This window comes from Cololabis saira, chromosome 17 (assembly GCF_033807715.1).
Source record: "Cololabis saira isolate AMF1-May2022 chromosome 17, fColSai1.1, whole genome shotgun sequence".
NCBI lineage: Eukaryota > Metazoa > Chordata > Actinopteri > Beloniformes > Belonidae > Cololabis > Cololabis saira.
In genome coordinates, this window is record NC_084603.1 from 38,648,437 (window position 1) to 38,675,723 (window position 27,287).

Genomic DNA, 27,287 nt, shown 5'->3' on the forward strand with positions numbered 1-27,287 from the left:
TCTTTAAAAAGTGCATGGTCTAATTGTGAAGTTCATGGGATTTAAAACATTTTTTTTTTATCAACTTTGTGGTTTCATGGCTGTAGCACGGCGAGTGCTACGGGGGCCGACCGACAGGACAGAGGACACAGGTTTAGTGCAGGAACCTTTTATTTTCTCCCTTCACCCAAGACACACGTGCTTCAGCTCCTTCACAGCAGACCCAGGGAGCCCCTTTCTGCTGTGCAGTCATGCCTTATCAAGGCTGGCAGGGTGGAGAGGTTGATTAGGGCCACCTGTGCCCCAATCAACCTGAGTGGCTGCAGCTCCTCCACCCTGCCACAATGGCAGCATGTCCTTCATGCATTTTCAGCATGTCAAGACGGAGGAGAGACCAGCGATCTAAAGACGGAGGTGAGAGCAGCTCTCTAGAGACGGTGGCACTGACGATGAGGCCGGAGACAGAGCTGAAGATGCTGGGGGTCTCCTTGGGAGTGACAGGATGGACAGGACTAGGAATGAGCGGGGCAGCTCAGGCTGGCTGGTTTAGAGAAAAGGTTACAGGGGCTATAGATGGTTTGGAAATGTGCAGAGGAGAGGACGGACGATGAATATATTGATAGAAGATGGAGAAGATGGAAGATGGAAGAAGAGATGGAGCTACCCAGGGAGAGTTATGGACATGCAGCTGATTGGTGTGGGAGGGGGAGAGGAAGAGGACGGGGTCGGATGAAAGACAACCTTTGGTGATCCCTAGAGCAGTGGTTCTCAAATGGGGGTACGCGTACCCCTGGGGGTACATGAGATTTTAAAATATACATATATTTAAAAAGTAGCATCCATGCAAAAATCCTTTAAAAATAAATATTTAATAAATAATTGAGGAAAATATAAGTCTAAATTCATAAAATTAATTCTATCTTCAGGAGTAGGCTATTCAACTTATTATCCTAAAACCCCAGAGTATCCCCCACACCAGGATGGTTCCACCTAACCTGTCAATCACCTGGCTTCACCTGTCAATCACTTGGACCAACAATGGAGTCGTGGTTGAAGCATAGCAGCAATATTTTTATGTATCATAAATCAGTTACTGATGGCACAGTGCTCTGTTTTAGGTCTTTTTTTTACAACCAAAAGTGCTTTGCGCTGGTTAGGGGGTACTTGGCTGAAAAAATATTTCACTGAAAAAAGGTTGAGGACCACTGATGTAGAGAAAAGGCTGACAGCAGAAGAAGAAATGTTCTGTAATGATAACAGCAAATTAGATTTGCTTGGTATCTGTTGGTTATGGAATACTGCTTATAAACCCAGACAGTAGGGAGCAGATCAACTGATGAAGTAGAACCGTTAGAGTCGTCCTGCCTGGAACTGCTTTGGAGAACAACATAACTAACTACAGAACTACATAAACCTGCCTGCACCTTCAAGTAACGGTGTTGTTATTGAACCCACACCACACAAAAACAATACATGTTCTGCCATGGCAGTTACTTCACACAGCAGGGGATCATGAGCATCCTGGCATTGAATAAAGAAACATGAAAAGAGAAAATAAAATGCTACCAATAACAAGGATTTAAACCTTCAACGTTAAATTCTCATTCTTTAGTTGAGAAATACTTTTGCTGGCCCTGTATTTAAATAAAACCTCCCAGATCCCAGACATCCATCCGCACTACTCACCTGCTCCAGGAGAGCGAGGTTCGTGTCGTTGAACCCGGGGATGGCCATGCCCTTATCCCAGCCGATCTCCGATAAAACTGTCTGAATAAAGTCCGACATTTTCCCTTGCTTAAAAAACAAATATAAGCAGCAAAGCACAACTCTGTGTTACTGTCGATATAAGAGTTGACTCCGGCTGTAGTCGTCTCCCTCCGGCGGTTGCGAACGTTGTTGTCAGTTGCCCCTAGCAACCGCAGGCGCTCGGGGGTGGAGTCTGTCACCGCGACGAAGGCCTGTGTTCTGACCATTTCTGCTCCCTGCCGAGAAATGCTACTTTGTGGTTCTGCGCATGCGCACAGTCGATTTTCAAAGTTTGATTGGTCATTAAGAACACATTCTTATTTACAATGACGGCCTGGCAAACGACAAGGACCACTTGGGGGAAAAGTGGGCTAGGGAGTAAAACACAGTAAAATTGTAGCTCTACAAAGGTAGAAAACCATTAGGTAGCATTGTTTGGCAAAGCAGCAGAAATTGGCAGAACACCGGTGTTTTGCCAATCCTTGCTCCCTGCCGAGAAATGCTACTTTGTGGTTCTGCTCATGCGCACAGTCTATTTTCAAAGTTTGATTGGGACCGTCCATCATTTCTTGCACGATGTAAAATTGATAATATGGGATGTTGAGTATTTGATCCTTCAAAATACACTACCCATGACATGAATTGCATTACACTTTGTGAACATTATACGATAAAGAGAAAAAAACAAACAATTCTATCGCTTTATTTGATATTCATTCAGTCATTGGCCTTTATTTAGCCAGGCAGGTCATTAAGAACATTCTTATTTACAATGACGGCCTGGCAAACGACAAGGACCACTTGGGGGGAAAGGAAGTGGGCTAGGGAGTAAAACCATGGAGTAAAACACAGCAAAAATAGCTCTACAAAGGTAGGAAACCATTAGGTAGCATTTTTTGGCAAAGCACCGGCGATCACGCCCACTTTTCAGTAACTGCATACGACGATAAAATAACTACTTTTTTCGACCACAACAAATAAACAAAACAGCCACTATATGACATTGAATATGAAAAACCTCACATCCCTTTGTTCAAGGAGACATATTATGCTCTCTTTTTCCCCAATTATTGACAAATGACTGAGGTCTATGACATGTTTTGGGTAATTAACAGGAATACGGAACAAGAGCTCCTTTCCAGCCCTGTTTTTACACCTTCTTTCATGATAGGTAGTTTTAGGAGGCAGATTCAGATACTTATCTCCACCCCAGCTCTCTCTTTACAGAGGATGGGCCTCATTTTAAAATCTCTGTTTAGGCTTGCCCTCTTATAACTGCACAAAAAAAAAAAAGAAAAAAAGCATTATATAAAGCAGTGGTCCTCAACCTTTTTTCAGTGATGTACCCCCTGTGAAATATTTTTTCAGCCAAGTACCCCCTAACCAATGCAAAGCACTTTTGGTTGTAAAAAAAAGACCTAAAACAGAGCACTGTGCCATCAGTAACTGATTTATTAAACATAAAAATATTGCTGCTATGCTTCAACCACGACTCCATCGTTGGTCCAAGTGATTGACAGGTGAAGCCAGGTGATTGACAGGTTAGGTGGAACCATCCTGGTGTGGGGGATACTCTGCGGTTTTAGGATAATAAGTTGAATAGCCTACTCCTGAAGATAAAATTCATTTGATGAATTTAGACTTATATTTTCCTGAATTATTTATGAAATATTTATTTTCAAAGGATTTTTGCATGGATGCTAATTTTTAAATATATGTATATTTTAAAATCTCACGTACCCCCTGGAGTGCCTTCACGTACCCCCAGGGGTATGCGTACCCCCATTTGAGAACCACTGATATAAAGGTTGGTAGAGATGAAACGGGGATGTGTGAAGTAACAGTACCTTGATTTTAGAGTTTTCTGGCTAAAAAGAAGCAAGGTTGTTTTGAGTTATTTTGTTTGAGTTGTTGGTTGATGTGCCCAAATACACATGTGGACAAACGTGTTAGTACCCATCTTGCAGTTCTTTATTGTTTGTTTTTTCTAATGTGATGTCTTTGCACCACAAGTCAAAAGCAATATCTGATGTGCATTAGTAAATTCTCAGCACATTGTAATTTCTTACTATTTTTGTCAGTTTTAAGTTTTTTGCATAATAGTTGTGTTTTCTTCTTTCTTCAGTCGAAGGACAACAGATGTGCCCACATCTGTACAGTATATAAACATGTCAAATTAGATAATACATAAAGTTTACTTTTTATAAAAACAGGCCAGATGACGGCTCAGACGACTGCATAGTCATCTTCAATATCCTCACATTATACACGTCATCCAGGCTGTTGGAGATCTGCAACCTTGTCACAGACATTAAATACCTTGCAGTCAGTTCTTGGTTTTAATTCCAACTGATCCACACGAACAGATGTGTGACACAGTTTCAATAACACAAGAAGCAAAACTTTTTGGGATAAAGTTTAAAAACCAGAAGTTCCTCATCACAGCTGGTCCAGGTTCCAGTCCTCTGGTCTGCAGATCATCCCTCTCCACTGAATAAAAAGGCCAGCAGCACTCAAAAAGAAAAAAACCCAAATAAAAATGTTTACAATAAAAGTAAACACTACAATCCTCTAAGAATAGTTTAAAATAGCAGCATCAACTGCTGCCTCAGATTGTTTGTCATACTTTAAAGATAAAGTGGCAGCTTATTCTTATTCATACTGATTGATTGGGTCACATTGTCAGGAAAAGTGCAGGATTCGGTAACACTTTCTATGAAGACCACATCTATATTGCATCAGAAGTGCATTATAATGCTCATCATAACCAATCATAATGCATTATGACTACACTCATAAACACACATAATGCTTTAAATATATCAACAGTTATGAAGCATTATAAATCTAGCTTAAGACTTATAAGTGCAGGGGTCTTATAGGTGCTCTTGACTGCTTATAATACATTATAACTACTTATACCCCTCTATACAAGCACCTCAACAATTCACTGTTATAAGGACTCATATGATGCTATAATACTCCATGAAGGATCATAAGTGATCATTGTATGCATTAAGTAAAGTGATGTTCATATGGATGCATCTATAATGAGGCATACTTAATCATAATGCTTCATTGTTGGTATTAAGAGTATTGTATTGTATGGTATTAGAGTTTATGATGCATCAAAGTGATTATTATGTCAGATACAAAAATATAGAGAATTACAATAAGATTAGACTGCTTTAGGAATAGGACATTAAGGTATAAAACATGAATGATACACTAAAAGTAAGAAAAAAGACAAAATACATTTTGTCCAGCAGCTTTATTTTCATAATAAAAACTTAAGCACTTGGGTTAGCAGCTCTGAAATGCAAACATGTGGCCCATGAAAACTACACCCTAACATTTTTTAGCTTTTAGCCACCGTTCCTCTGTTAAGGATATTTTTTATAAAGCATTATGTGTTTATGAGTGTAGTCATAATGCATTATGATTGGTTATGATAAGCATTATAATGCACTTATGATGCATTATAGATGTGGCCTTCATAGAAACTGTTACCATGAATTCTGTTTAAAAACACATCTTTGTTGGTATTTGAATAAAGAGAGATCAGTTGAAAAGATGCACACATTTTATTGTAGGGGTGGGGGGGGTGGGGGTAAGCAGAGCCTTCTGACAACAGTCCACAGGTGGAGGAGATGGAGATGGAGGCAGGTTTCACAAAAGAACTGGAGGGAGAAGTCAGAACAGAGAAGGGATTTATATCAGTTATCAGACAGAAAATAAAACAGTTGAACCAACATAGTGCCATCAGAGTAAAAATGAGGGGAGTTTGATGGTATGAAATCAAACTCATATATACAGTATATATATCATATATATATTTATAGGAAAAATGTAATAATAAGACAATAAAGAGATGATTAATCTGTTATTCTGAGGAATAATAAAGAAATCTGTTGCCAGTCCAGCTTTAGGTCACTTTTGGGTCGTCTAACAAGACAATGACTCAAACATATATCTCAATTCCTCCACACAGGGACACAAAAATCCAGATCCTGGTGTTGCCCAATCAGAGCCCAGACCTTAATCCTGGAAAAGAAAACATGGAGGCTCAAGGTTGATGCTCAGAAACCGCAAACATCACTCTAGAGATGCACGTCAACTTTAGCCAGGAACTACAACAAGAAGCTGTTGTTAGTTGTAAAACACTAAATCTGCACTATTGATAATCCTTTTCAGAGGGATAATCATTTTGGCTTTTGCCATATTTGCTTCAAAGAAATACATTTGTTATATACGGTATATCTTTAAAGGGAACCCTGGCTATTAAGACATGTAGGTCTTAAAAGATAAATGTTGTTATCAATTATAACAATGTGATATAAAAAACCTTTTTGATGTCTTCGTTTTTATAAAATTTGAAAATATAATTTAACTCGTAGGTCGCCATTGTTGTTTACACCGCAATGCATTCTGGGTAGTGACGTCACACGGTTGCACCTGCTGGCCCCCGTACACTGTTTTGACTGTTCAACGAGATAATCCAGAGGATAAACATGTCATCTGTTCAGCCATTTCAATTTGAACCCGAGCACAAGGTCAAGGAGGAAGACAACACTGAAAACATATCTCAAAACGAGCCAAATGAAGACCAAAAAGGATGAGGCGAGAGTGGGACAAAATCCCAGCAACTGTGTCTCAATGCAAACAGAGGAGGAGAGCGTTTGCTGTCAAGAGCTGTGTTTTTGTCAGCAGCTGTTCACTTTAAGCTATTATGTGATAAAACGTATTCCAATATCAATAATTCTGGAGATTATTAGCATCCACCGCTGTCCTATGCTTTATAAATCATTAGGACAGGTGGCGCCGCCAGGATTCAATTTCGTAATAGGCACAGAAACAGTCCGTCCACTGCTCTATTAGGGCTAATTTCAGAGTCTCACTCGGCCTGAATATTACACTATCCATTAGGGAGAGGATAGGTTGGTTGGCTATTCAGAGTTCAATAAGTATTTCAAAGATCTTTTTTCCTCAAACAAAACTTTGCAGTGACAAATTGGATAAAGTGCGCACGGCGCACTACAGATATGGTGACATTATTATGCGCACCAGAAACACAGATGCAAACATAAACATTATGGTGTCAGCGCATCAGAAACACAGATGAAAATGCAGCTAAAAACATTAAGGTGACGACGCACCTACAAAAAAGTAAAAAAAAAAAAAAAAAAAAGTACCACACCATAAAGCATGAACTATAAAAACACCATAAAACTCAGATAGACTAACCGACCACACGTTTCAACTAGCAGATAGCCGATGCTACAATAAAAACCCCAGCCAGATCTGGCGTCATTAAATTAAATAAAGATGTTCTTGCCTATTTGACGCGAAGTCTGCGCCTCCCGTTTCGTCAAAGTGCCGGGCCAGTCCCCTCAGCCTCTGGTCTGTCATCAAACGATGGACCCAGCACGTACCAAAAATAAATCCTTCAAAAAAAGGGTATGCACAGTGCGTACAGGATTCCGGCTGGCTGCGCCGCTGCATTATATACAGTTTAATGCACTGGTAATATGCGCACGACTTGATCTTTTTTTTTTTTTTTTACTTTTTTGTAGGTGCGCCGTCACCTTAATGTTTTTAGCTGCATTTTCATCTGGGTTTTTGTTGCGCCGCCATCAGAAACCCAGATGAAAACACAGCTAAACAGGTGCACCTGTTTAGCTGTGTTTTCATCTGTGTTTCTGATGCGCTGACACCTTAATGTTTATGTTTGCATCTGTGTTTCTGGTGCGCATAATAATGTCACCATATCTGTAGTGCGCCGTGCGCACTTTATCCAATTTGTCACTGCAAAGTTTTGTTTGAGGAAAAAAGATCTTTGAAATACTTATTGAACTCTGAATAGCCAACCAACCTATCCTCTCCCTAATGGATAGTGTAATATTCAGGCCGAGTGAGACTCTGAAATTAGCCCTAATAGAGCAGTGGACGGACTGTTTCTGTGCCTATTACGAAATTGAATCCTGGCGGCGCCACCTGTCCTAATGATTTATAAAGCATAGGACAGCGGTGGATGCTAATAATCTCCAAAATTATTGATATTGGAATACGTTTTATCACATAATAGCTTAAAGTGAACAGCTGCTGACAAAAACACGAGCTCTTGACAGCAAACGCTCTCCTCCTCTGTTTGCATTGAGACACAGTTGCTGGGATTTTGTCCCACTCTCGCCTCATCCTTTTTGGTCTTCATTTGGCTCGTTTTGAGATATGTTTTCAGTGTTGTCTTCCTCCTTGACCTTGTGCTCGGGTTCAAATTGAAATGGCTGAACAGATGACATGTTTATCCTCTGGATTATCTCGTTGAACAGTCAAAACAGTGTACGGGGGCCAGCAGGTGCAACCGTGTGACGTCACTACCCAGAATGCATTGCGGTGTAAACAACAATGGCGACCTACGAGTTAAATTATATTTTCAAATTTTATAAAAACGAAGACATAAAAAAGGTTTTTTATATCACATTGTTATAATTGATACCAACATTTATCTTTTAAGACCTACATGTCTTAATAGCCAGGGTTCCCTTTAATGAACTCAATGGTCTTTGTTCTTTTGCAACCAAACTAATTTTCTTGAAGATGGAACGACTGACGTCATTTCACAGGGATTTCATGTGGTTTTGAAATTTTCTGAGAAGAATAAGGGCCAGTCCCAATCCCCCCCCAGTCCTACTTTTCAGCCCTACCCCTAAATTTTGCGTGTTCCCGTGAGGGTAGTGGTGTCCAAATTCCTCTTTGCATGTAGGACTAGTGGACATAACGAGGGCTAGTGTGTATCAATCTCGCCCTTCAGAGAGAGGGATTTCAGATACTGACTCACTGACTGATGGCCAGAAAAATTTCCCAGAATGCTTTACGTCATCATTTGCAGACTGAATTAAACAAAAAAACATTGCGGACATTTCTTATTTTTTAGTAAAAAATAATCTAAAATATTTTTAGTTAGTTTCTGCATAAAAATGCGTTTTGATTACATTTCTAGCGAGAAATATATATTTTACTTTCATATTATTCATTCAGTCAATGTACATAATTACTCGCTTGCCCGTTGTTGCGTTGTATCTTCAGATCCCGTCAGAATAAAGGCTGATTTATGGTTCTGCGTTACACCAACCACCAATTTAACGCGGAACCATAAATCACCGGCGGCTCTTCTCATCCCCGAAAACTTCAGAGCAAATTTCTTAACAGGCGTTATTTGGATAAACTGAGCCCAGGTTGGGGATCTTAACGGTTACTTTTACGCCTGAAAAAATATTAAAACTTAATAAAGTGGCATATTAACAGCGCTACAGCAGAAATTAAAACAGCTTTTATCTCTGGGCTTCCCTATATGGTGTGACGTTTGTGCAAACGTAACTACACAGTCTCTTACGTACCCGAACGTAAACCACGCAGTGACGTAGCAAGTGGTGTCCCAATCCCTAGGGAACATTACAAGGGCCCTACTCAATTTTAGGGCTAGTGGTAGAAAGTAGGGGGTGTATTGGGATCGGCCCTAAAGCAGTGAGTGCATGCGTGTGTTTCTACCAGAGCGCTCCTCTGCCTGGTCCACAGGGTTTTCCAGCTTCTCCGGCCTCGGCCGTGGCTCTGCTTTGGGCTCAGCTCTCAGCGTGATGTGCAGGGAAATGGCCTGAGGCCCGCTCTCCAACTCTCCAACTCTGCTCCGCTCAGAGTTACTGGAACTGCTGCTGGCGTCTACGAGGTCAACGGTCCCACCACTGGTCCTACCACTGGTTCTGGTATCACCAAACGCCTGCTCCGATTTGCTGCAGTCGTCTTGACTGGAGACGGCTGGAGCAGCAGCTTCATTCCCTTTAGAACAGACTTTTGTAGAAGGCTCAGCTTGACATTCAGCTTTACTGCTGCTGAGGGTTTGGGGTGATTTGTGAGGTTGTTCCTGCAGCAGACGGCGGCCCCTGAAGGCCAGGTCGGGGTAGATCCTCTGCATCTCCATAATGGATTGGTCTACCGGTACACTGGAGAGAGGGTTGTGTCGAGACTTGGGCTGGGCCTTCACCGCAAGCCTTCTCTCCAAGACCTGAGACGCCTGCAGGAATGAAGCAGAGACTGCAGTCGGCTTTTTCATATTCACACACATGCAGAGCTGGGTAGAGTAGCCAAAAACTGTACTCAAGTAAAAGTACTGTTACTTCAGAATAATATGACTCAAGTACAAGTAAAAAGTAGTCATCCAAATAATTACTTGAGTAAAAGTAAAAAAGTACTTGGTGAAAAAACTACTCAAGTACTGAGTAACTGTTGAGTAACGTCTGATTTATTTATTTAACACAACCATTCAAACAGATAAAAGTACAAAATAATCGTCTTCAGGAAAATTAAATCAATAAAATAATAAAATTAATTAAAATTAATAAAAAATAAAAATAGCTTAAATTAAAATAACCTTAAAGTAAATTCAAGTGCTTTAATAAATAATAAAATAATAATAGAATAAAAAATAAATTAAGCACAAGTAGCACAAAATGTCAAGCCTTTGTACTTTTCTTTTTTAACCAGCAGAACTAGAACAAACATGAACTCATAGAAACTCTGTGTGTTTGAGTCTGTGTAAATGTGACAAAACATGCAAAAACAAACATTTTTCCCAAAGAATCACCCAGTGATGTCATGAGATTGACGCGTACGCGGATAAAAGGGATAAAAGAAAAGTAACAGCTCAACGTAGCCTAATGTAGCGGAGTAAGAGGAACAGTTTCTTCTTCACAAATCTACTCAAGTAAAAGTACAAAGTATAGTGATTCAAAACTACTCCTAAAAGTACAACATTTCCCAAAACTTACTCAAGTAAATGTAACGGAGTAAATGTAACTCATTAATACCACCTCTGCACGGATGATTTGTATTTCAGAAATACAGGTCCTTAAACAACAGTTAATACATGAGAGAGAAATAATGTATGATCAGCTATGTGTCTGCAACTGTATCAACCTTAGAGGTGCCTCACATTAATCCCAGTTTCTTTGCTGGTGATGATTTATTGTTTCTGTTTCTCACAGTAAGTGCCTTAATCGATGACAGTTAATGCTGTTTCACCCTAACTTTGTTTGTTCTTTCATCTTACCCCCTTACTGCAAGCCAAGCTGGGTGCCAACACTAATAATAGTCCAACCTAGAGCTAAAAAATGTGTGAGAAAATATAGTGGGGCAAAAAAGTATTTAGTCAGCCACCAATTGTTCAAGTTCTCCCACTTAAAAAGATGAGAGGCCTGTAAATATCATCATAGGTAACTTCAACTATGAGAGACAGAATGGGGGGAAAGAATCCAGGAAATCACATTGTAGGATTTTTACTGAATTAATTGGTAAATTCCTCGTTAAAATAATAATACAAACCTACAAACAACCAAGATTTCTGTCTTTCACAGACCTCTAACTTCTTTAAGAGGCTCCTCTGTCCTCCACTCATTACCTGTATTAATGCAGCTGTTTTAACTGGTTATCAGTATAAAACACACCTGTTTTAACTGGTTATCAGTATAAAAGACACCTGTTTTAACTGGTTATCAGTATAAAATACACCTGTTTTAACTGGTTATCAGTATAAAATACACCTGTCCACAAACTCAAACAGTCTCACTCCAAACTCCACTATGGCCAAGACCAAAGAGCTGTCAAAGGACGTGAGAAACTAAACATGTAGACCTGCACCAGGACCAGGACTCAGACCTGCACCAGCTGGGAAGACTGAATCTGCAGTAGGTAACAGCTTGGTGAAGAAATCACCTGTGGGAGCAATTATTAGAAAATGGAAGACATACAAGACACTGATAATCTCCCTCCATCTGGGGCTCCACCAAGATCTCACCCCGGGGGGTAAAAATTATCACTAGAACGGTGAGTAAAGATCCCAGAACCACACAGGGACCTAGTGAATGACCTGCAGAGAGCTGGGACCAGAGTAACAAAGGAACCATCAGTAACACACTACGATCAGGGACTCAGATCCTGCAGGGCCAGACGTTCCTGCTGAAGACAGGACATGTCCAGCTCTGAAGTTTGCTAAAGAGCATTTGGAGGATGCACAGGAGGATTGGGAGAATGTGATATGGTCAGATGAAACCAAAATAGAACCTTTTGGTAGAAACACAACTTGTTGTGTTTGGAGGAGAAAGAAAGCTGAGTTGCATCCAAAGAACACCAAACCTACTGTGAAGCACGGGGGTGGGAACGTCATGCTCTGGGGATGTTTTTCTGCAAAGGGACCAGGACGACTGATCCGTGTAGGGAAAGAATGAATGGGGCCATGTATGGTGAGATTTTGAGTGAAAACCTCCTTCCATCAGCAGCATTGAAGATGAAACGTGGCTGGTTCTTTCAGCAGGACAATGATCCAAACACATCGCCACGGCAACGAAGGAGTGGCTTCGTAAGAAACATTTCAAGGTCCTGGAGTGACCTAGCCAGTCTCCAGATCTCAACCCCATAGAAAATCTTTGGAGGGAGTTGAAAGTCTGTGTTTCCCAGCGACAGCCCCAAAACATCACTGCTCTAGAGGAGATCACGGAGGAACGGACCAATCACTGCTCTAGAGGAGATCTGCATGGAGGAACGGACCAATCACTGCTCTAGAGGAGATCACGGAGGAACGGACCAATCACTGCTCTAGAGGAGATCATGGAGGAACGGACCAATCACTGCTCTAGAGGAGATCATGGAGGAACGGACCAATCACTGCTCTAGAGGAGATCATGGAGGAACGGACCAATCACTGCTCTAGAGGAGATCACGGAGGAACGGACCAATCACTGCTCTAGAGGAGATCATGGAGGAACGGACCAATCACTGCTCTAGAGGAGATCATGGAGGAACGGATCAATCACTGCTCTAGAGGAGATCACGGAGGAACGGACCAATCACTGCTCTAGAGGAGATCACGGAGGTACGGACCAATCACTGCTCTAGAGGAGATCATGGAGGAACGGACCAATCACTGCTCTAGAGGAGATCATGGAGGAACTGATCAATCACTGCTCTAGAGGAGGTCATGGAGGAACGGACCAATCACTGCTCTAGAGGAGATCACAGAGGTACGGACCAATCACTGCTCTAGAGGAGATCTGCATGGAGGAACGGACCAATCACTGCTCTAGAGGAGATCATGAAGGAACGGACCAATCAATGCTCTAGAGGAGATCATGAAGGAACGGACCAATCACTGCTCTAGAGGAGATCATGGAGGAACGGACCAATCACTGCTCTAGAGGAGATCATGAAGGAACGGACCAATCACTGCTCTAGAGGAGATCATGGAGGAACGGACCAATCACTGCTCTAGAGGAGATCATGGAGGAACGGACCAATCACTGCTCTAGAGGAGATCATGGAGGAACGGACCAATCACTGCTCTAGAGGAGATCTGCATGGAGGAACGGACCAATCACTGATCTAGAGGAGATCTGCATGGAGGAACGGACCAATCACTGATCTAGAGGAGATCATGGAGGAACGGACCAATCCCTGCTCTAGAGGAGATCATGGAGGAACGGACCAATCACTGCTCTAGAGGAGATCTGCATGGAGGAACGGACCAATCACTGCTCTAGAGGAGATCATGGAGGAACAGACCAATCACTGCTCTAGAGGAGATCATGGAGGAACGGACCAATCACTGCTCTAGAGGAGATCATGGAGGAACGGACCAATCACTGCTCTAGAGGAGATCTGCATGGAGGAACGGACCAATCACTGCTCTAGAGGAGATCTGCATGGAGGAACGGACCAATCACTGCTCTAGAGGAGATCATGGAGGAACGGACCAATCACTGCTCTAGAGGAGATCATGGAGGAACGGACCAATCACTGCTCTAGAGGAGATCTGCATGGAGGAACGGACCAATCACTGCTCTAAAGGAGATCATGGAGGAACGGACCAATCACTGCTCTAGAGGAGATCATGGAGGAACGGACCAATCACTGCTCTAGAGGAGATCATGGAGGAACGGACCAATCACTGCTCTAGAGGAGATCATGGAGGAACGGACCAAAATACCAGCAACAGTGTACAAAACCTTGTGAAGACTTACAGGAAACATCTGACCTCTGTCATTGCCAACAAAGGTATATAGAGTATTGAGATGAACTTTTGTTATTGGCCAAATACTTATTTTCCACTATAATTTGCAAATATATTCTTTTTTTTTTTTAATTTTGTCTCTCTTTTGTCTCTCATAGTTGAGATACCTGTGATGAAAATTACAGGCCTCTCTTATCTTTTTAAGTGAGAGAACTTGCACAAATGATGTCTGACTAAATACTTGTTGTCCCCACTGTATATTGCAGAGACAAATAATGTTTCCTAGCAGAAACATCTATTGGTCCAAGTACAGAACCCTGTGGAACACCCTGACAGAGTCTGAGGTCTGAGGAAGACATTGCATCTTTAAACTCCAGCCTGTTTTATCTTAGGTTTTGAAAGAAAAATGTCTTTCCATCTTTGCTTGCTATTGGATTTTAGTTTCTCGTTAATTTGGAGTTGCCACTATAGACCAGTTGCCCTAACATGCCACTGTTTGAAATGTATTCATCGATGAAATAATTGCAGAAGCACCGTTGAAAATGTTCCTTGGTCGCACTACTTTCCTATGAGACCCTGTTTTCTTGACACCTCCAGTCAACATTTCCTCCATACCCATCTTCTTTTAAATACATAGGTTTTTACCTCATTTGTATCCAACTCTTTCTTCTTCTGCTCCTGCTCCTCCTCTTGTCCCACCACTGGCTTCCTCTCCTCTGTATGCTCCATATATTTTGGATGCTGCTGTCTTTTCTGCAGAACCTCTAACCACTCCTGCAAAAATAACATCACAACTTCCATACTGACCTTAGACTTGAGCCTCTTTTGCACACCAGATGTAATATTGATGGCAAAATCAAAATCTTATCAAGAATATTTGTCTTATTTCAAAATGTCTCATTTTTAGTCAAAAAAATCCCATTACACTTAAAGCAGCACAACGTAACTTTCAGGTTTTGTTGAGTTTGGCGGCATCTTTTGGACAAAAGCAGTAGTGCTTTACCAGAAAGAACACTACGTTTCCCATGAGCACCAGCGCGTACTGCCAGAAAGATCCTGTCCCGTCGCTCACAGTTGTGTTGATAGCGAATGAAGATGGGACAGACTTTCTAAACTACTTTTCTGTTTCACCAAGTGAACAAATGGAACGCAAAAAAAGATGTTAAACTGCTGGAAAGGAACTGGAATTTACCGGGATACCTTAAACAAGGAAGCCAGGGAGCGGTATATGGAGAAAATAATGATTATTAACGGTCTGGATCCATATGAAATCCCTAAAGAATGAAGCTCCTCGTCGGAGCTGCACTCTTTAGTAGGGATTTACTGCCGCAGTTCTGCACAACCCACGTCGTACAATAGTACAACATACAGTACATGTTTTGTATCACTCTTACTTCTCTTTTCTTTTTCTTTTTTTTTGACTGCTATATTATGCTGAAGAGGCTCCGAGGCGTGAGCAATATTTTTGTTTTCCTCGTGAGATTATTTTTTTCCTCTGCAGCTACAAATAGAGTTAATATTTTTTCCTCAACAAACTAGTTTTATCTGAAGATTGGGGTTAATTGCACCGCAGAGAGCTGGCCAGCAACTGCGTTTAGCTGGAGAAGTGGGGAATAAAACCCGTTTGAATGATCCGACCCCGGTCTGTGTGTTTGTTTGTTTGTGGTTTAATAAACCCGTGTTTTGATCCGACGCCTGTCTGTGTGCGTGTTAGTTTGTTTACTGTGGAACGTTATGTTTGGTCGTTACAGCCGCGATCCAACCGAGCCGACGACTCTTTTACTCTTTTAATTTGTTATCTCAGATACTTGGGCTCCGTGGTTCTGCCTCCAAGCAGGAAAGCGGAGAAAAGTTATACCATTATTGATCTTTTCCCCACGTCTGTTGTGTGGAGCTGCTGCAGCCACAACGGGTTACCAGCTTCTGCTGAGCTCTCGCTCCACGCCCCGCCCATTTTCGTCTCGACTACGAATCGGGAAGGAGGGGGAAGTGACGTATGCCGTAAAACAGTCAAAGCTGTAAAAATGTGTAGTTTTTTAGTGTGGCAGGGTTCCTACCATGCTCCTCAAAGTTACATAGTGCCAGTGAAGGCGATACAGACCCCTCAGACCATGACAGAGGTTCATTAAACCTGTTGGAAGTTGATGTTCCATCACAATGACCCTGGAAATATGATATTAAGGTGGAAAAGTTACATAGTGCTGGTTTAAAACAAGAGTCATTACCAGAAAAATAACTTGTTATTTGACAATTTCCACCTGTTTCAAGTAAATTTTCACTTGAAATAAGTAGAAAAAATCTGTCAGTGGAACAAGATTTATCTTCTCATTACAAGCAAAAAAATCTTGTTCCACTGGCAGATTTTTCTACTTATTTCAAGTGAAAATCTACTTGAAACAGGTGAAAATTGTCAAATAAGTTATTTTTCCAGTGATGAGTCTTGTTTTAAGTGTAATGAGATTTTTTTGACTAAAAATGAGACATTTTAACTAGAAATAAGACAAATATTCTTGTTAAGATTTAAATTCTTTGCAGTGAGCAAAGCAAATGTGAACTGTGGTGGAAGTGTGGACGTACTTGTGGTCCCCCCTGGTCCTGGACCAGGACTTCCAGGAGACGGTTACACTCCACCCGGGCCAGGAGCAGCTCAAACCCCACCAGCATGGCTGCGTCTGGGTCAGCGTCCGCGCTCAGTCTGTACTCGCTGGAAAAGGTCAGACAGAGAAAAGAACATCACAACAAACTCACACTGACCTGGTATTTATCTGCATTATATTGTAACATGGAAAATTGATGATTTACAGGAATTACCTGGACAGATCTGTTTGGAAATACTAATTCTGCAACGATCAAAATGCTAATCCACAATCCACATATCCTCAGCCATAAGAATACCGTAATTAGTAGAAAACAATATAGTCATCCTTCAAATCCATTATTCCTTCAGTTAAAACTGTTGACATTTCTTGAATTAGTGGACCACAGAATACTGTAAATTATGAGGAAAGCTCATAAGAAAATTTTGCCAACCAATATACAGAAAAAATGTGGAAAAAAAAGAGAAAATAAGTATAACTTAAAAGGAACAGAGATCTTTAAAAATAAAACTAAATTCAGGACAAAATTAATGGAACGTTGTGTTTCTGTAAAAGGTATCAGCTTATGGAACAATCTGGATACAGAAACCAAAGAATGAAAATAAAACATTACATTTAAAAGAATAATAAAAGCTAGTTTGGTGAAGAAATATCATGATAATTGTTAAGTTAGGTGGGTTTTCTTTTTCCTCTCTCTCTTTTTAGCACCATTGTCATATTTTTTTTCTTTGCTACTATCTGTGTTTGACGACAGCTATTTTGTTGTAGTTTTGGTTTTATTTTTTTGTTTGTTTGTTTTTTTGTGTTTATTGGAAAGTGTTTTTTTTTCTAAATTGCGTAATTTGTTTTTGTTTTTTATTATTACATTAATTTAAATTTGATTTCTTAGGAAAAAGGGACAGATAAAATAAGCTTAGTCTTCTTTCTGTTCCCTTTCATTCAAGGAAAGAGATTTGCTGTAATTATATTGAACTGTTTTGTTTTTCTTTTAATGAATGAAATAAAGAATAATAAACAAATAATTAACTCATTAATTCAGAAAAACAGAGCAGATTTTTTTTTTATTAACTTTTTTCCTCACAATTCTGAGATAATTATCTCATTAATTCAGAAAAACAGAGCAGATTTTTTTTTATTAAATTTTTTCTCGGAATTCTGAGATAATTATCTTGTTAATTTCAGAACTCATTCGTAAAGCCAAAACCACCACCTGTCAGCTCGATCCCCTCCCCACCCTGCTTGTCAAAGCATGTCTGCCATCCATTTCCCCCATGATTACCAAAATAATTAATTCTTCCCTCACCACTGGAACCGTTCCCCCAATCCTCAAACTAGCTGCCATCACACCCACCCTAAAAAAACCAGGTGCAGACCCATCTGACCTCAATCACTACAGGCCCATCTCCAACCTTCCCTTCATCTCCAAAACTCTGGAAAAGGTGGTAGCAGCACAATTACAGTCCCACCTAAATTCAAATAAACTCCACGAACCCTTCCAATCCGGTTTCCGCCCCAATCACAGCACTGAAACAGCCCTGGTTAAAATCACTAACGACCTCCTCCGTGCAGCTGACTCTGGCCTACTCACCATCCTCATCCTCCTGGACCTCAGCGCAGCTTTCGACACCATTTCTCACCCAATACTCCTGGACCGCCTGGCTGGCATTGGGATCACTGGTGTTGCACTCTCCTGGCTTTCATCTTACCTCACTGACCGTCAACAGTTTGTCCAACTACAGAACCATAAATCCGGGTGCACGGGTGTCACAATGGGTGTCCCCCAGGGGTCAGTACTGGGTCCACTTCTCTTCACCATCTACCTCCTACCCCTAGGTTCAATTCTCCGTCACCATGGGGTCCATTTTCACACTTACGCCGATGACACTCAGATATATATCTCCTCCAACCCCACCACTGCCATTCCTCCCGCTTCCCTCACCACCTGCCTACACGACATCAATACCTGGATGAGCAATAACTTCCTAAAACTCAACGGCAATAAAACTGAGGCTCTTCTCATCGGCTCCAAATCCACCCTCACCAAGTCACAACCCTCTCCCGCCCCTCCCATCATCATCGACGGCTTCCCGGTACCCTTTTCCCCCCACGTCAAGAGCCTCGGCGTCATTCTGGACAATACACTCTCATTTGCACCTCACATCCACAACATCACCCGGACTGCATTCTTTCACCTCCGCAACATCTCCAGACTCCGTCCAGCACTGTCCCAATCCAGCACCGAAATTCTGGTCCACTCATTCGTCACATCCCGTATCGATTACTGTAATGCTCTCCTCACTGGACTCCCAACCAAACTCACCAACAAACTACAACTCATTCAGAACTCGGCCGCCCGGATCATCACCCGCATCAAGTCATCTGACCACATCACCCCCGTTCTTATCCAACTCCACTGGCTCCCAGTCCAATACCGTATAATTTATAAAAACCTCCTCCTCACCCACAAAGCCCTTCACAACCTAGCCCCCACTTACCTCTGTGACCTACTGAAAGAATACACCCCCTCCCGTACCCTCCGCTCAACCTCTGCTGGATTTCTTTCCACTCCCACCTCACACCTTAGCAGCATGGGTGCCCGAGCTTTCAGTTGTACGGCACCCAGACTCTGGAACTCCCTCCCCCCACACATAAGACAAATAGACTCCATCACCACATTCAAAACACAACTCAAAACCCACCTGTTTAAACTTGCCCATTCACTTTGACCGGTCTCCACACACTACCTCCCAGCATACTGTTCTGTTATCTGTACTGTTGCTCCTTGATTGTCTAATTGTATGTATTGTGTATGTGTGTATGTATTATAATTTCTACTGTATTATTATTGTATTTCCTTTATTGTATTGTTTTGTTTTTATTCTGTAAGGTGACCTTGGGTGACATGAAAGGCGCCGTTAAATAAAATGAATTATTATTATTATTATTAATTCAGAAAAACAGAGCAGATTTTGAATGCATTACTTTTCCGTGGTTTTTACCTGCCATTGTTTATGTTTATGTTTGTGTAATAATTGCTCGGGGGTCATGTTCTGGGTCTGGAAAGCGCTTAGAGACAACTTGTGTTCTAATAGATCAGGGGTCGGCAACCCAAAATGTCTTAGAGCCATATTGGACCAAAAACACAAAAAACAAATATGTCTGGAGCCGCAAAAACTGAAAAGTCTTATATAAACCTTAGAATGAAGACAACACATGCTGCATGTATCTATATTAGCTATAATTGGGGGAAGATTTTTTTTTCATTATGCACTTCGAGAAAAAAGTCAAAATGTCGAGAAAAAATCGAAATTTCGGGAAAAAAGTCGAAATGTCGAGAAAAAAGTCGAAATGTCAAGATTAATGTTGAAGTGATCTTGAGAAAAAAGTCGAAATGTCGAGAAAAAAGTCGAAATGTTGAGAAAAAAGTCAAAATTTCGAGAAAAAAGTCGAATTAAGATTAATGTTGAAGTTCAATCTTGAGAAAAAAGTCGAAATGTCAAGATTAATGTTGAAGTGATCTTGAGAAAAAAGTCGAAATGTCGAGAAAAAAGTTGAATGTCGAGAAAAAAGTTGAAATGTCAAGAAAAAAGTCAAAATTTCGTGAAAAAAGTCGAAATGTTGGGAAAAAAGTTGAAATGTTGAGAAAAAAGTCAACATTTCGAGAAAAAAGTCGAAATGTCGAGATTAAATAGGAAAGGAAAAAGGAAGAAAAAAGAGAGAAAAAAAAGAAAAAAAGAAGAAAAAAAAGAAAAAAAGAGAAAAAAGGAAAAAAAAGAGAAAAAAAGAAAAAAGAAGAAAAAAAGAAGGAAAAAAAGAAAAAAAAGGTCAAACATTTTTGAAAAAGCTCCAGGAGCCACTAGGGCGGCGCTAAAGAGCCACATGCGGCTCTAGAGCCGCGGGTTGCCGACCCCTGTAATAGATAAATAAATAAAATGTAATTTAATTATTGACCAAAGGAGCTAGTTTCTAAAGAAAAGCGAATGGGACTTTTTTCTACGTCATGTAGACCCGTGATTCCCAACCCCCGGTCCCCGGACCGGTACCGGTCCGTAGAGCTGTTACTACCGGGCCGTGGAATGGCTTGTGTTCCGATCATAATTAGGGCTGCAATGATTCGCCGACGTTGTCGACAAAAAAGCGATAATCAAAATTGTCACCAGACGTTTTTTTCCCAATGGAGTGAGGCATCTCACTTCACTTCACCTCATACAATCTCTGCCGAGAGCAGCGCTGCACGACAGGGTCTCAGCAGCTTTTCTTTTTTTTGCGTGTCAGCGCAGCTGCGGGTAACAAAACTTGGCACTGGGGGTTCTAGGATTTTTCTGAAACAGGGGCCATTATGGGGCCAAATGTAACCTTCACGGGCCAACAGTATTAAGCCCCTTTCACATAGAGGGCGCAAAGCGGGACCGCAGCCGGCTTTCCCATTCATTGTGTATGTGCTACCGCAGCGCAAGAGTGGACCGCTTTGCTGGTGAGCTTGGCGGCGCGCGAGGGCACCTGCCACGGGCGTTTCACCTGCCTGCGTCTGAATTGAACATTTTTTAATTTCATCGCGCTGTGAGGGCATCTCGGTGCGACCAATAGGAGAGAAGGTGGTTGTCATCCTGCTGAGGACCCACTCCCCAACAGGCTGTCAAACTGCTCCCTGTTCAATCTGAAGTAGACCTGGTCATCATGGAGCTGTAGCTCCAACGAGCCTGGATTCCCCCAAATCTTCTCAAGTCTTCTCATGAGGATTTCATGGACCCTCCTTGCTGCTGCTGCTCGTCTCCTCCTCAGAAGAACTAAAGCCAGCATCCCCCCTGAAATAAAAACGGTCCAAATCACCCCCCCCCCCGAAATAAAAACGGTCCAAATCATCCCCCCCTGAAATAAAAACGGTTAGAATCATCCCCCCCCTGAAATAAAAACGGTCCAAATCATCCCCCCCCTGAAATAAAAACGGTCCAAATCATCCCCCCCCTGAAATAAAAACGGTCAGAATCATCCCCCCCTGAAATAAAAACGGTTAGAATCATCCCCCCCCTGAAATAAAAACGGTCCAAATCATCCCCCCCCTGAAATAAAAACGGTCCAAATCATCCCCCCCCTGAAATAAAAACGGTTAGAATCATCCCCCCCCTGAAATAAAAACGGTCCAAATCATCCCCCCCCTGAAATAAAAACGGTTAGAATCATCCCCCCCCTGAAATAAAAACGGTCCAAATCATCCCCCCCCTGAAATAAAAACGGTCCAAATCATCCCCCCCGGAAATAAAAACGGTCAGAATCATCCCCCCCTGAAATAAAAACGGTTAGAATCATCCCCCCCCTGAAATAAAAACGGTCCAAATCATCCCCCCCCTGAAATAAAAACGGTCCAAATCATCCCCCCCGAAATAAAAACGGTCCAAATCATCCCCCCTGAAATAAAAACGGTCAGAATCATCCCCCCCCGAAATAAAAACGGTCCAAATCATCCCCCCTGAAATAAAAACGGTCAGAATCATCCCCCCCCGAAATAAAAACGGTCCAAATCATCCCCCCCGAAATAAAAACGGTCCAAATCATCCCCCCTGAAATAAAAACGGTCAGAATCATCCCCCCCCGAAATAAAAACGGTCCAAATCATCCCCCCCTGAAATAAAAACGGTCCAAATCATCCCCCCTGGAATAAAAACGGTCCAAATCATCCCCCTGAAATAAAAACGGTCAGAATCATCCCCCCCTGAAATAAAAACGGTCCAAATCATCCCCCCCCCGAAATAAAAACGGTCAGAATTATCCCCCCTGAAATAAAAAAAAGTCCAAATCATTCCCCTGTAAAACTGCCATCCCTCCTTTCCATCCCTTATGTCATTTCATCAATGAATGTGGTTTTACTGCTATTTCAACATTTGGAGTCATCACCAGAAAAATAACACAAGAGAAATAACTTGTTTGACCATTTTCACCTGTTTCAAGTCAATTTTCACTTGAAATAAGTAGGAAAATCTGCCAGTGGAACAAGATTTATCTTCTCATTACAAGCAAAAAAATCTCAGATTTTTCTACTTATTTCAAGTGAAAATCTTTGAAAAAAAATTGTTGTTTTTTATTTACTTTTTGTATGAACAGCAGCAAAGTTGAATAAAATATCTATTTTTCATTGAAGTACCCATCTTTCTCGTGTTTATTATCATTTGCCACATAATTAAAGCAACCTCATACTAAATTTAAGAAAACAATTTTTGCATTTTTTTGTCATATAATTTCATCCAAAACTTGTATATTGTTGCAACGGGCGATTTGGAGGCGCCAAACCCACCATGTTTTATGTGGAGAAACGCTCGCCAACGAAGCAATGAAGCCATCCAAGCTTCAAAGACACTTAAATACAAAACATCCTTCTCTCAAAGACAAACCAGTGGATTTTTTCGAAAGGAAAAAACGTGAGTTACATTTGCAGAAGCAAGTTTTAAAGGCCACAACATCAGCTAACGTCGCTGATGATAGCCTGCATTTTAAAATGCATAGTTTTTTTCTAAAATGTTTATTAAAATTGACATAAATTGTCAACCGGTCCCTGAGCTTTTTGTTTATACTTCTGCTGGTCCTTGGCTCAAAAAAGGTTGGGAACCCCTGATGTAGACGATAAAAAGACATTTTAGTTTTTGAAACTGCCGGACGAAACACCTCATATGACTATAAAGACATTTTTGCAATATCAGGGAGTTTGATTAGACGTATTCTCTGTTTGTAGTTTGTGCAGTTTTCTGTGTGTGTGGATGTCTCGTTGTCACCTACCTACACGAGTCCTCCTCATGGGGCAGGTAGCCGATAGAAGCCAGGACAGACTGGAGAGTAGCCCTGCTGAGAACCGGCAGGAGAAAGTAGACAAATGGACCTGTAAAAGTCTGCAAGACAAATATGACATTAGGTCAACGGTAGTTCAGGAACTCTTGAATGTGATACCAAGATATCGCTTTTCATTTGAAAAGCCAATGTAAGACACATTTTTGTCCTGTTTTTAACCACAAACAGCAGTTTTAGAGACTTTACTTCAACAGGTGACAAAAGAAACATCCAAACCACTAAAATGTTGTTTCATGTTCAGGGCGTCTTAAAACACAGATTAGTGCTGCAATGATAATAGATAATGTTAAGATAAGGCACCTTCAGTGGGCTGATAATGGTGTTCATAGACTGAGGGACTAACTCTCTGATAATATAGTTATAGAGATATTCTATCCCCAGACATGACTTCTTTCGTTATTTACAGATAAGGCATTATATAATATAATATATATTATATGTTGCACAGTACTACCTTGGTTGAGAATCATGAAAGCTCTCCTATTAAGAAATGATTATTTTTAACAGGAAGAGCGATATCTGCAAGCCTATTTTATAAAGCTCTGTGTTTCACACCCCCAGTTGGGTTGATCAAGCCTAAAGGCACATGGGAGAAGGAGCTAAACATCATAAATTGATGATGAAAAATGGAAGGATGTAGGGAGACATGCTAAATTAATTTTAGTTTGCAATCGCGCCCAAGCAATAGTTAAAAATTATACACAGAATGCAGATATCCCCCGATACCAACTGTTAAAGGCTGGTAAAGAGTGGTGTTTGATCTGGTGCCATTATTGTACTTTACATGTATATTACTTTCAAAAACAGACCAATTGTATAAAGTTTGGGAGCCCTACTTGAACTATGTAGAGCCTGATGTCTCTAATATCATGTTACAGGAATTTTCTTGACTGGTCATACTGTACATTTCATATAGATATATAGATAGATATAAATTGGTACCCTAACTCGTTGTTTTTGGTCATGTTGTAAACTGCAAATGTATTGGTCTGATGTGCTATCTGAAATATAAAAGATATTGGGTTTAAAACTGGAGATGGAGCCCGTATCTCTTGTATTGGACGTCCCAAGACAACACTCAACATCAAAACATAATAGGAGGCTGTATTGCATTCTTACTTATGCAGCGAGGAAGAATATTTTATTGCAGTGCATCAATGAAAAAGTACCAACAGTTAAAGGCTGGCAAAGAGTGGTGTTTGATCTGGTGCCATTAGAGAAACTTACATGTATTACATTCAAAAACAGACCAATTCTATAAAGTTTGGGAGCCCTACTTGAACTATGTAGAGCCTGATGTCTCTAATATCATGTTGCAGGAATTTTCTTGACTGTCCTACTGTACATTTTTACTGTAACCAGGGTTATCTATATCAGGGATTGTCAACCGGTGGTCCGTGGCCCTCTCGTGGTCTGTGGCCGTATTGCAGGTTGTCCGTGAAATTGTAAATGGAAAAACAAAAATAATTTAAAAAATATAAATTGTATTCTTTAGACTCAATTTATATTCCATTTACTATTCATTTTTGTGAATAATTTATTATATATATATATATATATATATATATATATATATATATATATATATATATATATATATATATATATATATATATATTTACTAATATTATAAGCCCTCTTGGCTTCCTATTGTTCATTTTTCATTGACTGTTTTTTTGTTTTTTGTTTTTTTCTATAGCATAAGGTGCAAATAAAAATATACACTGATGCAAATAAATAGCCTATATAGGCCCATACTATTATTTAAAAGCAAGGTGCAAAATAAAACAAACATCCCCAAAAGCAGTTGGTCCCCGAGTTGCTTCTTGTGGTTCCTGGAATAAAACCAGTTGAAAAACCTCTGATATGGATCTGAGCTGGTGTTTGGTTTTTGTTTCTTTTTGTTCTGTTTGTTTGTTTGTCTGTTTTGCTTGTGATTTCTGTGGATCATATTATGTATCCATTCTTTACTTGTAAAAGTGAAAAATTAATAAAAATAGATAATGCACCTTGAGCGTGCGGATCTCCTTCCTCCAGGGCTGCAGGAACAGGTGCAGGCAGACGGTCTCCAGGGTCTCCGCGGCTCTGATGAGGCCCCGCAGCTGCTGCTGGACCCCCGGCGGGCCCCCCGGGGGCACCGCCAGCTCGGCCAGCGCCTGCTGGAAGGGGAACACGGTGAAGGTGTGGCTGAGGTCCGGCTCCGCCCGCAGGAACCGGGCCGCCTGCTGCAGCAGGGGCCCGGCGCGGCACGGCCGCACCTCGGCGGCCAGCTGCCGGTGCCAGCTCCGGTAGTCCTCACACAGGGCCAGGCGGGACACCCGAGCCGGCTCCGGCCCGGGATCAGCCCCGGCCCCGGCACCAGCACCCACCCCGTCCCTCATGGCTGTCACAGCGAGCAGGAGCCGCAGGTCCGACCGGGATGAGGAAGTTCCTCATTCAGCACAACGAGGAAGTGAAAGCAGAGCGGCCTGAAATAGAAAAGGCGTCACAACCAGTACTCTGGTTGTAAAAGAAATCAGGGGGGATGGTGGATTTTATCATATGGGGACAGATAATTTGTGCTGATTACAAATAATATAATATATTACAAATAATAGCAGTGACCAAAACAGCTGCAGAAATACTGCAGGAATGACATAGCAGCAGTTAAATGCAGCCTTCTGTAAGCTTTAAATATCCACTGGGCTTACATCAAATACATCAAAACACAACAATAAAAAACACTTTTCTGAACGTATCAATATGACTCTGTCCTTCACAGGATAAGTAAAATGGATCACTGCAAAAACTCACAATCTTAACAAGAATATTTGTCTTATTTCTAGTTAAAATGTCTCATTTTAGTAAAGAAATCTCATTACACTTAAAACAAGACTCATCACTGGAAAAAACAACAATTTTCACCTGTTTCAAGTAGATTTTCACTTGAAATAAGTATAAAAATCTGCCAGTGGAACAAGATTTTTTCGCTTGTAATGAGAAGATAAATCTTGTCCCACTGGCAGATTTTACTACTTATTTCAGGTGAAAATGTACTTGAAACAGGTGAAAATTGTCAAATAAGTTATTTTTCTGGTGATGACTCTAAATGTTGAAATAGCAGTAAAACCACATTCATTGATGAAATGACATAAGGGATGGAAAGGGGGGGGTGGCAGTTTTAAAGGGGGGGGGGGGTTAGAATCACAATAAACACTTTAAAAACGGACAGAGGTGGATAAAGTACTTGGAAAAAGTAACTAAGTTAAAGTAGAAATACCATAACTGAAAAAGACTTTGGTAAAAGTTAAAGTCACCCATAAGAAAATGACTTGAGTGAAAGTAAAAGTAAAAGTACACTGAAAAAAATAAATCTAAGCGCATGTAAATATAACATATTTAAATCTGTGATATTAACAATTAAAAATTAAGTTTGTTGCTTTATGAATACATCTAGTTTTGAACTTAATCTGCATTTGTTCAAAAAACATTGTGACATTGTGCATTTTTACCCTAACAAGCAGTATTTATGTAATCCCAGGCAATCTTTTCATTTACACACAAACAACAAGCAATGATCTTGTTGTATTTACTATTCCTTTAACAATTTTAATCTATTGGGCAGATTGACCAACGTTTAGATGAAACATGCTTTATTTGTTTAGGTAGAACACCACAGTAAAAATATCTTGCTTGATCTGCTTTAAAAAAATTAAGGCAGCTTTTTCGCATGAGATTTTTATGCAGATCATAAAGACTAGTCTTTGTATAAACTACTTCATTTTTAGTATGTACAAAATTCATTTGCAAGTAAAGTCAACTTAATTTTGATAAAAAAAGCAAACTTAACACAATTAAGTTGACTGTACTTGCAAAATGTATTATTTACATACAAAAAATTAAGTAGTTTATACAAAGACTAGTCTTTCTTGATCTACATAATAATCTCATGCAAAAAGTACACTTATTTTTTTTAAGTAGATCAAGCACAATATTTGTATCAGTGTAGCTCACATTAAATCAAAAGTATCAAAAGTATCTTGTGAAAAAAATATACTCAAGTGTCAAAAGTAAAAGTACAAGTATTTTATAGT

General features: G+C 40.7%; 2 protein-coding genes across 2 annotated transcripts in view; both read right to left on the reverse strand.

Annotated features, from left to right (window-relative positions):
- The window catches only part of ccdc39 (coiled-coil domain containing 39), a 30,391-nt gene extending 28,627 nt beyond the window's left edge, over positions 1–1,764 (reverse strand). Inside the window, 1 exon segment of the mRNA XM_061745174.1 lies at positions 1,666–1,764. Coding sequence (XP_061601158.1) covers positions 1,666–1,764 — 99 coding nt within the window.
- Positions 1,765–4,981: 3,217 nt separating this feature from the next.
- Positions 4,982–25,647, reverse strand: si:ch211-189a15.5 (uncharacterized). Its single transcript, XM_061745659.1, has 6 exons — positions 25,224–25,647; positions 23,146–23,255; positions 16,358–16,484; positions 14,426–14,554; positions 9,274–9,793; positions 4,982–5,405 (listed from the first exon to the last, which is right to left on the reverse strand). The coding sequence occupies exons 1-6, from the start codon at positions 25,593–25,595 to the stop codon at positions 5,395–5,397; spliced, it is 1,269 nt and encodes a 422-aa protein (XP_061601643.1). The 5' UTR covers positions 25,596–25,647; the 3' UTR covers positions 4,982–5,394.
- Between the last annotated feature and the right edge of the window lie 1,640 nt (positions 25,648–27,287).

What these genes read in the sequence shown, in the direction of transcription:
- si:ch211-189a15.5 (XM_061745659.1), bottom strand. Translation starts at nt 25,595, where the DNA reads ATGAGGGACGGGGTGGGTGCTGGTGCCGGGGCCGGGGCTGATCCCGGG. An exon ending in CATGAGGAGGACTCGTGTAG is followed by an intron (nt 16,485 to 23,145) that starts GTAGGTGACAAC and finishes GACCTTTTCCAG; the next exon opens with CGAGTACAGACTGAGCGCGG. An exon ending in AAGAGTTGGATACAAATGAG is followed by an intron (nt 9,794 to 14,425) that starts GTAAAAACCTAT and finishes TCATTCCTGCAG; the next exon opens with GCGTCTCAGGTCTTGGAGAG.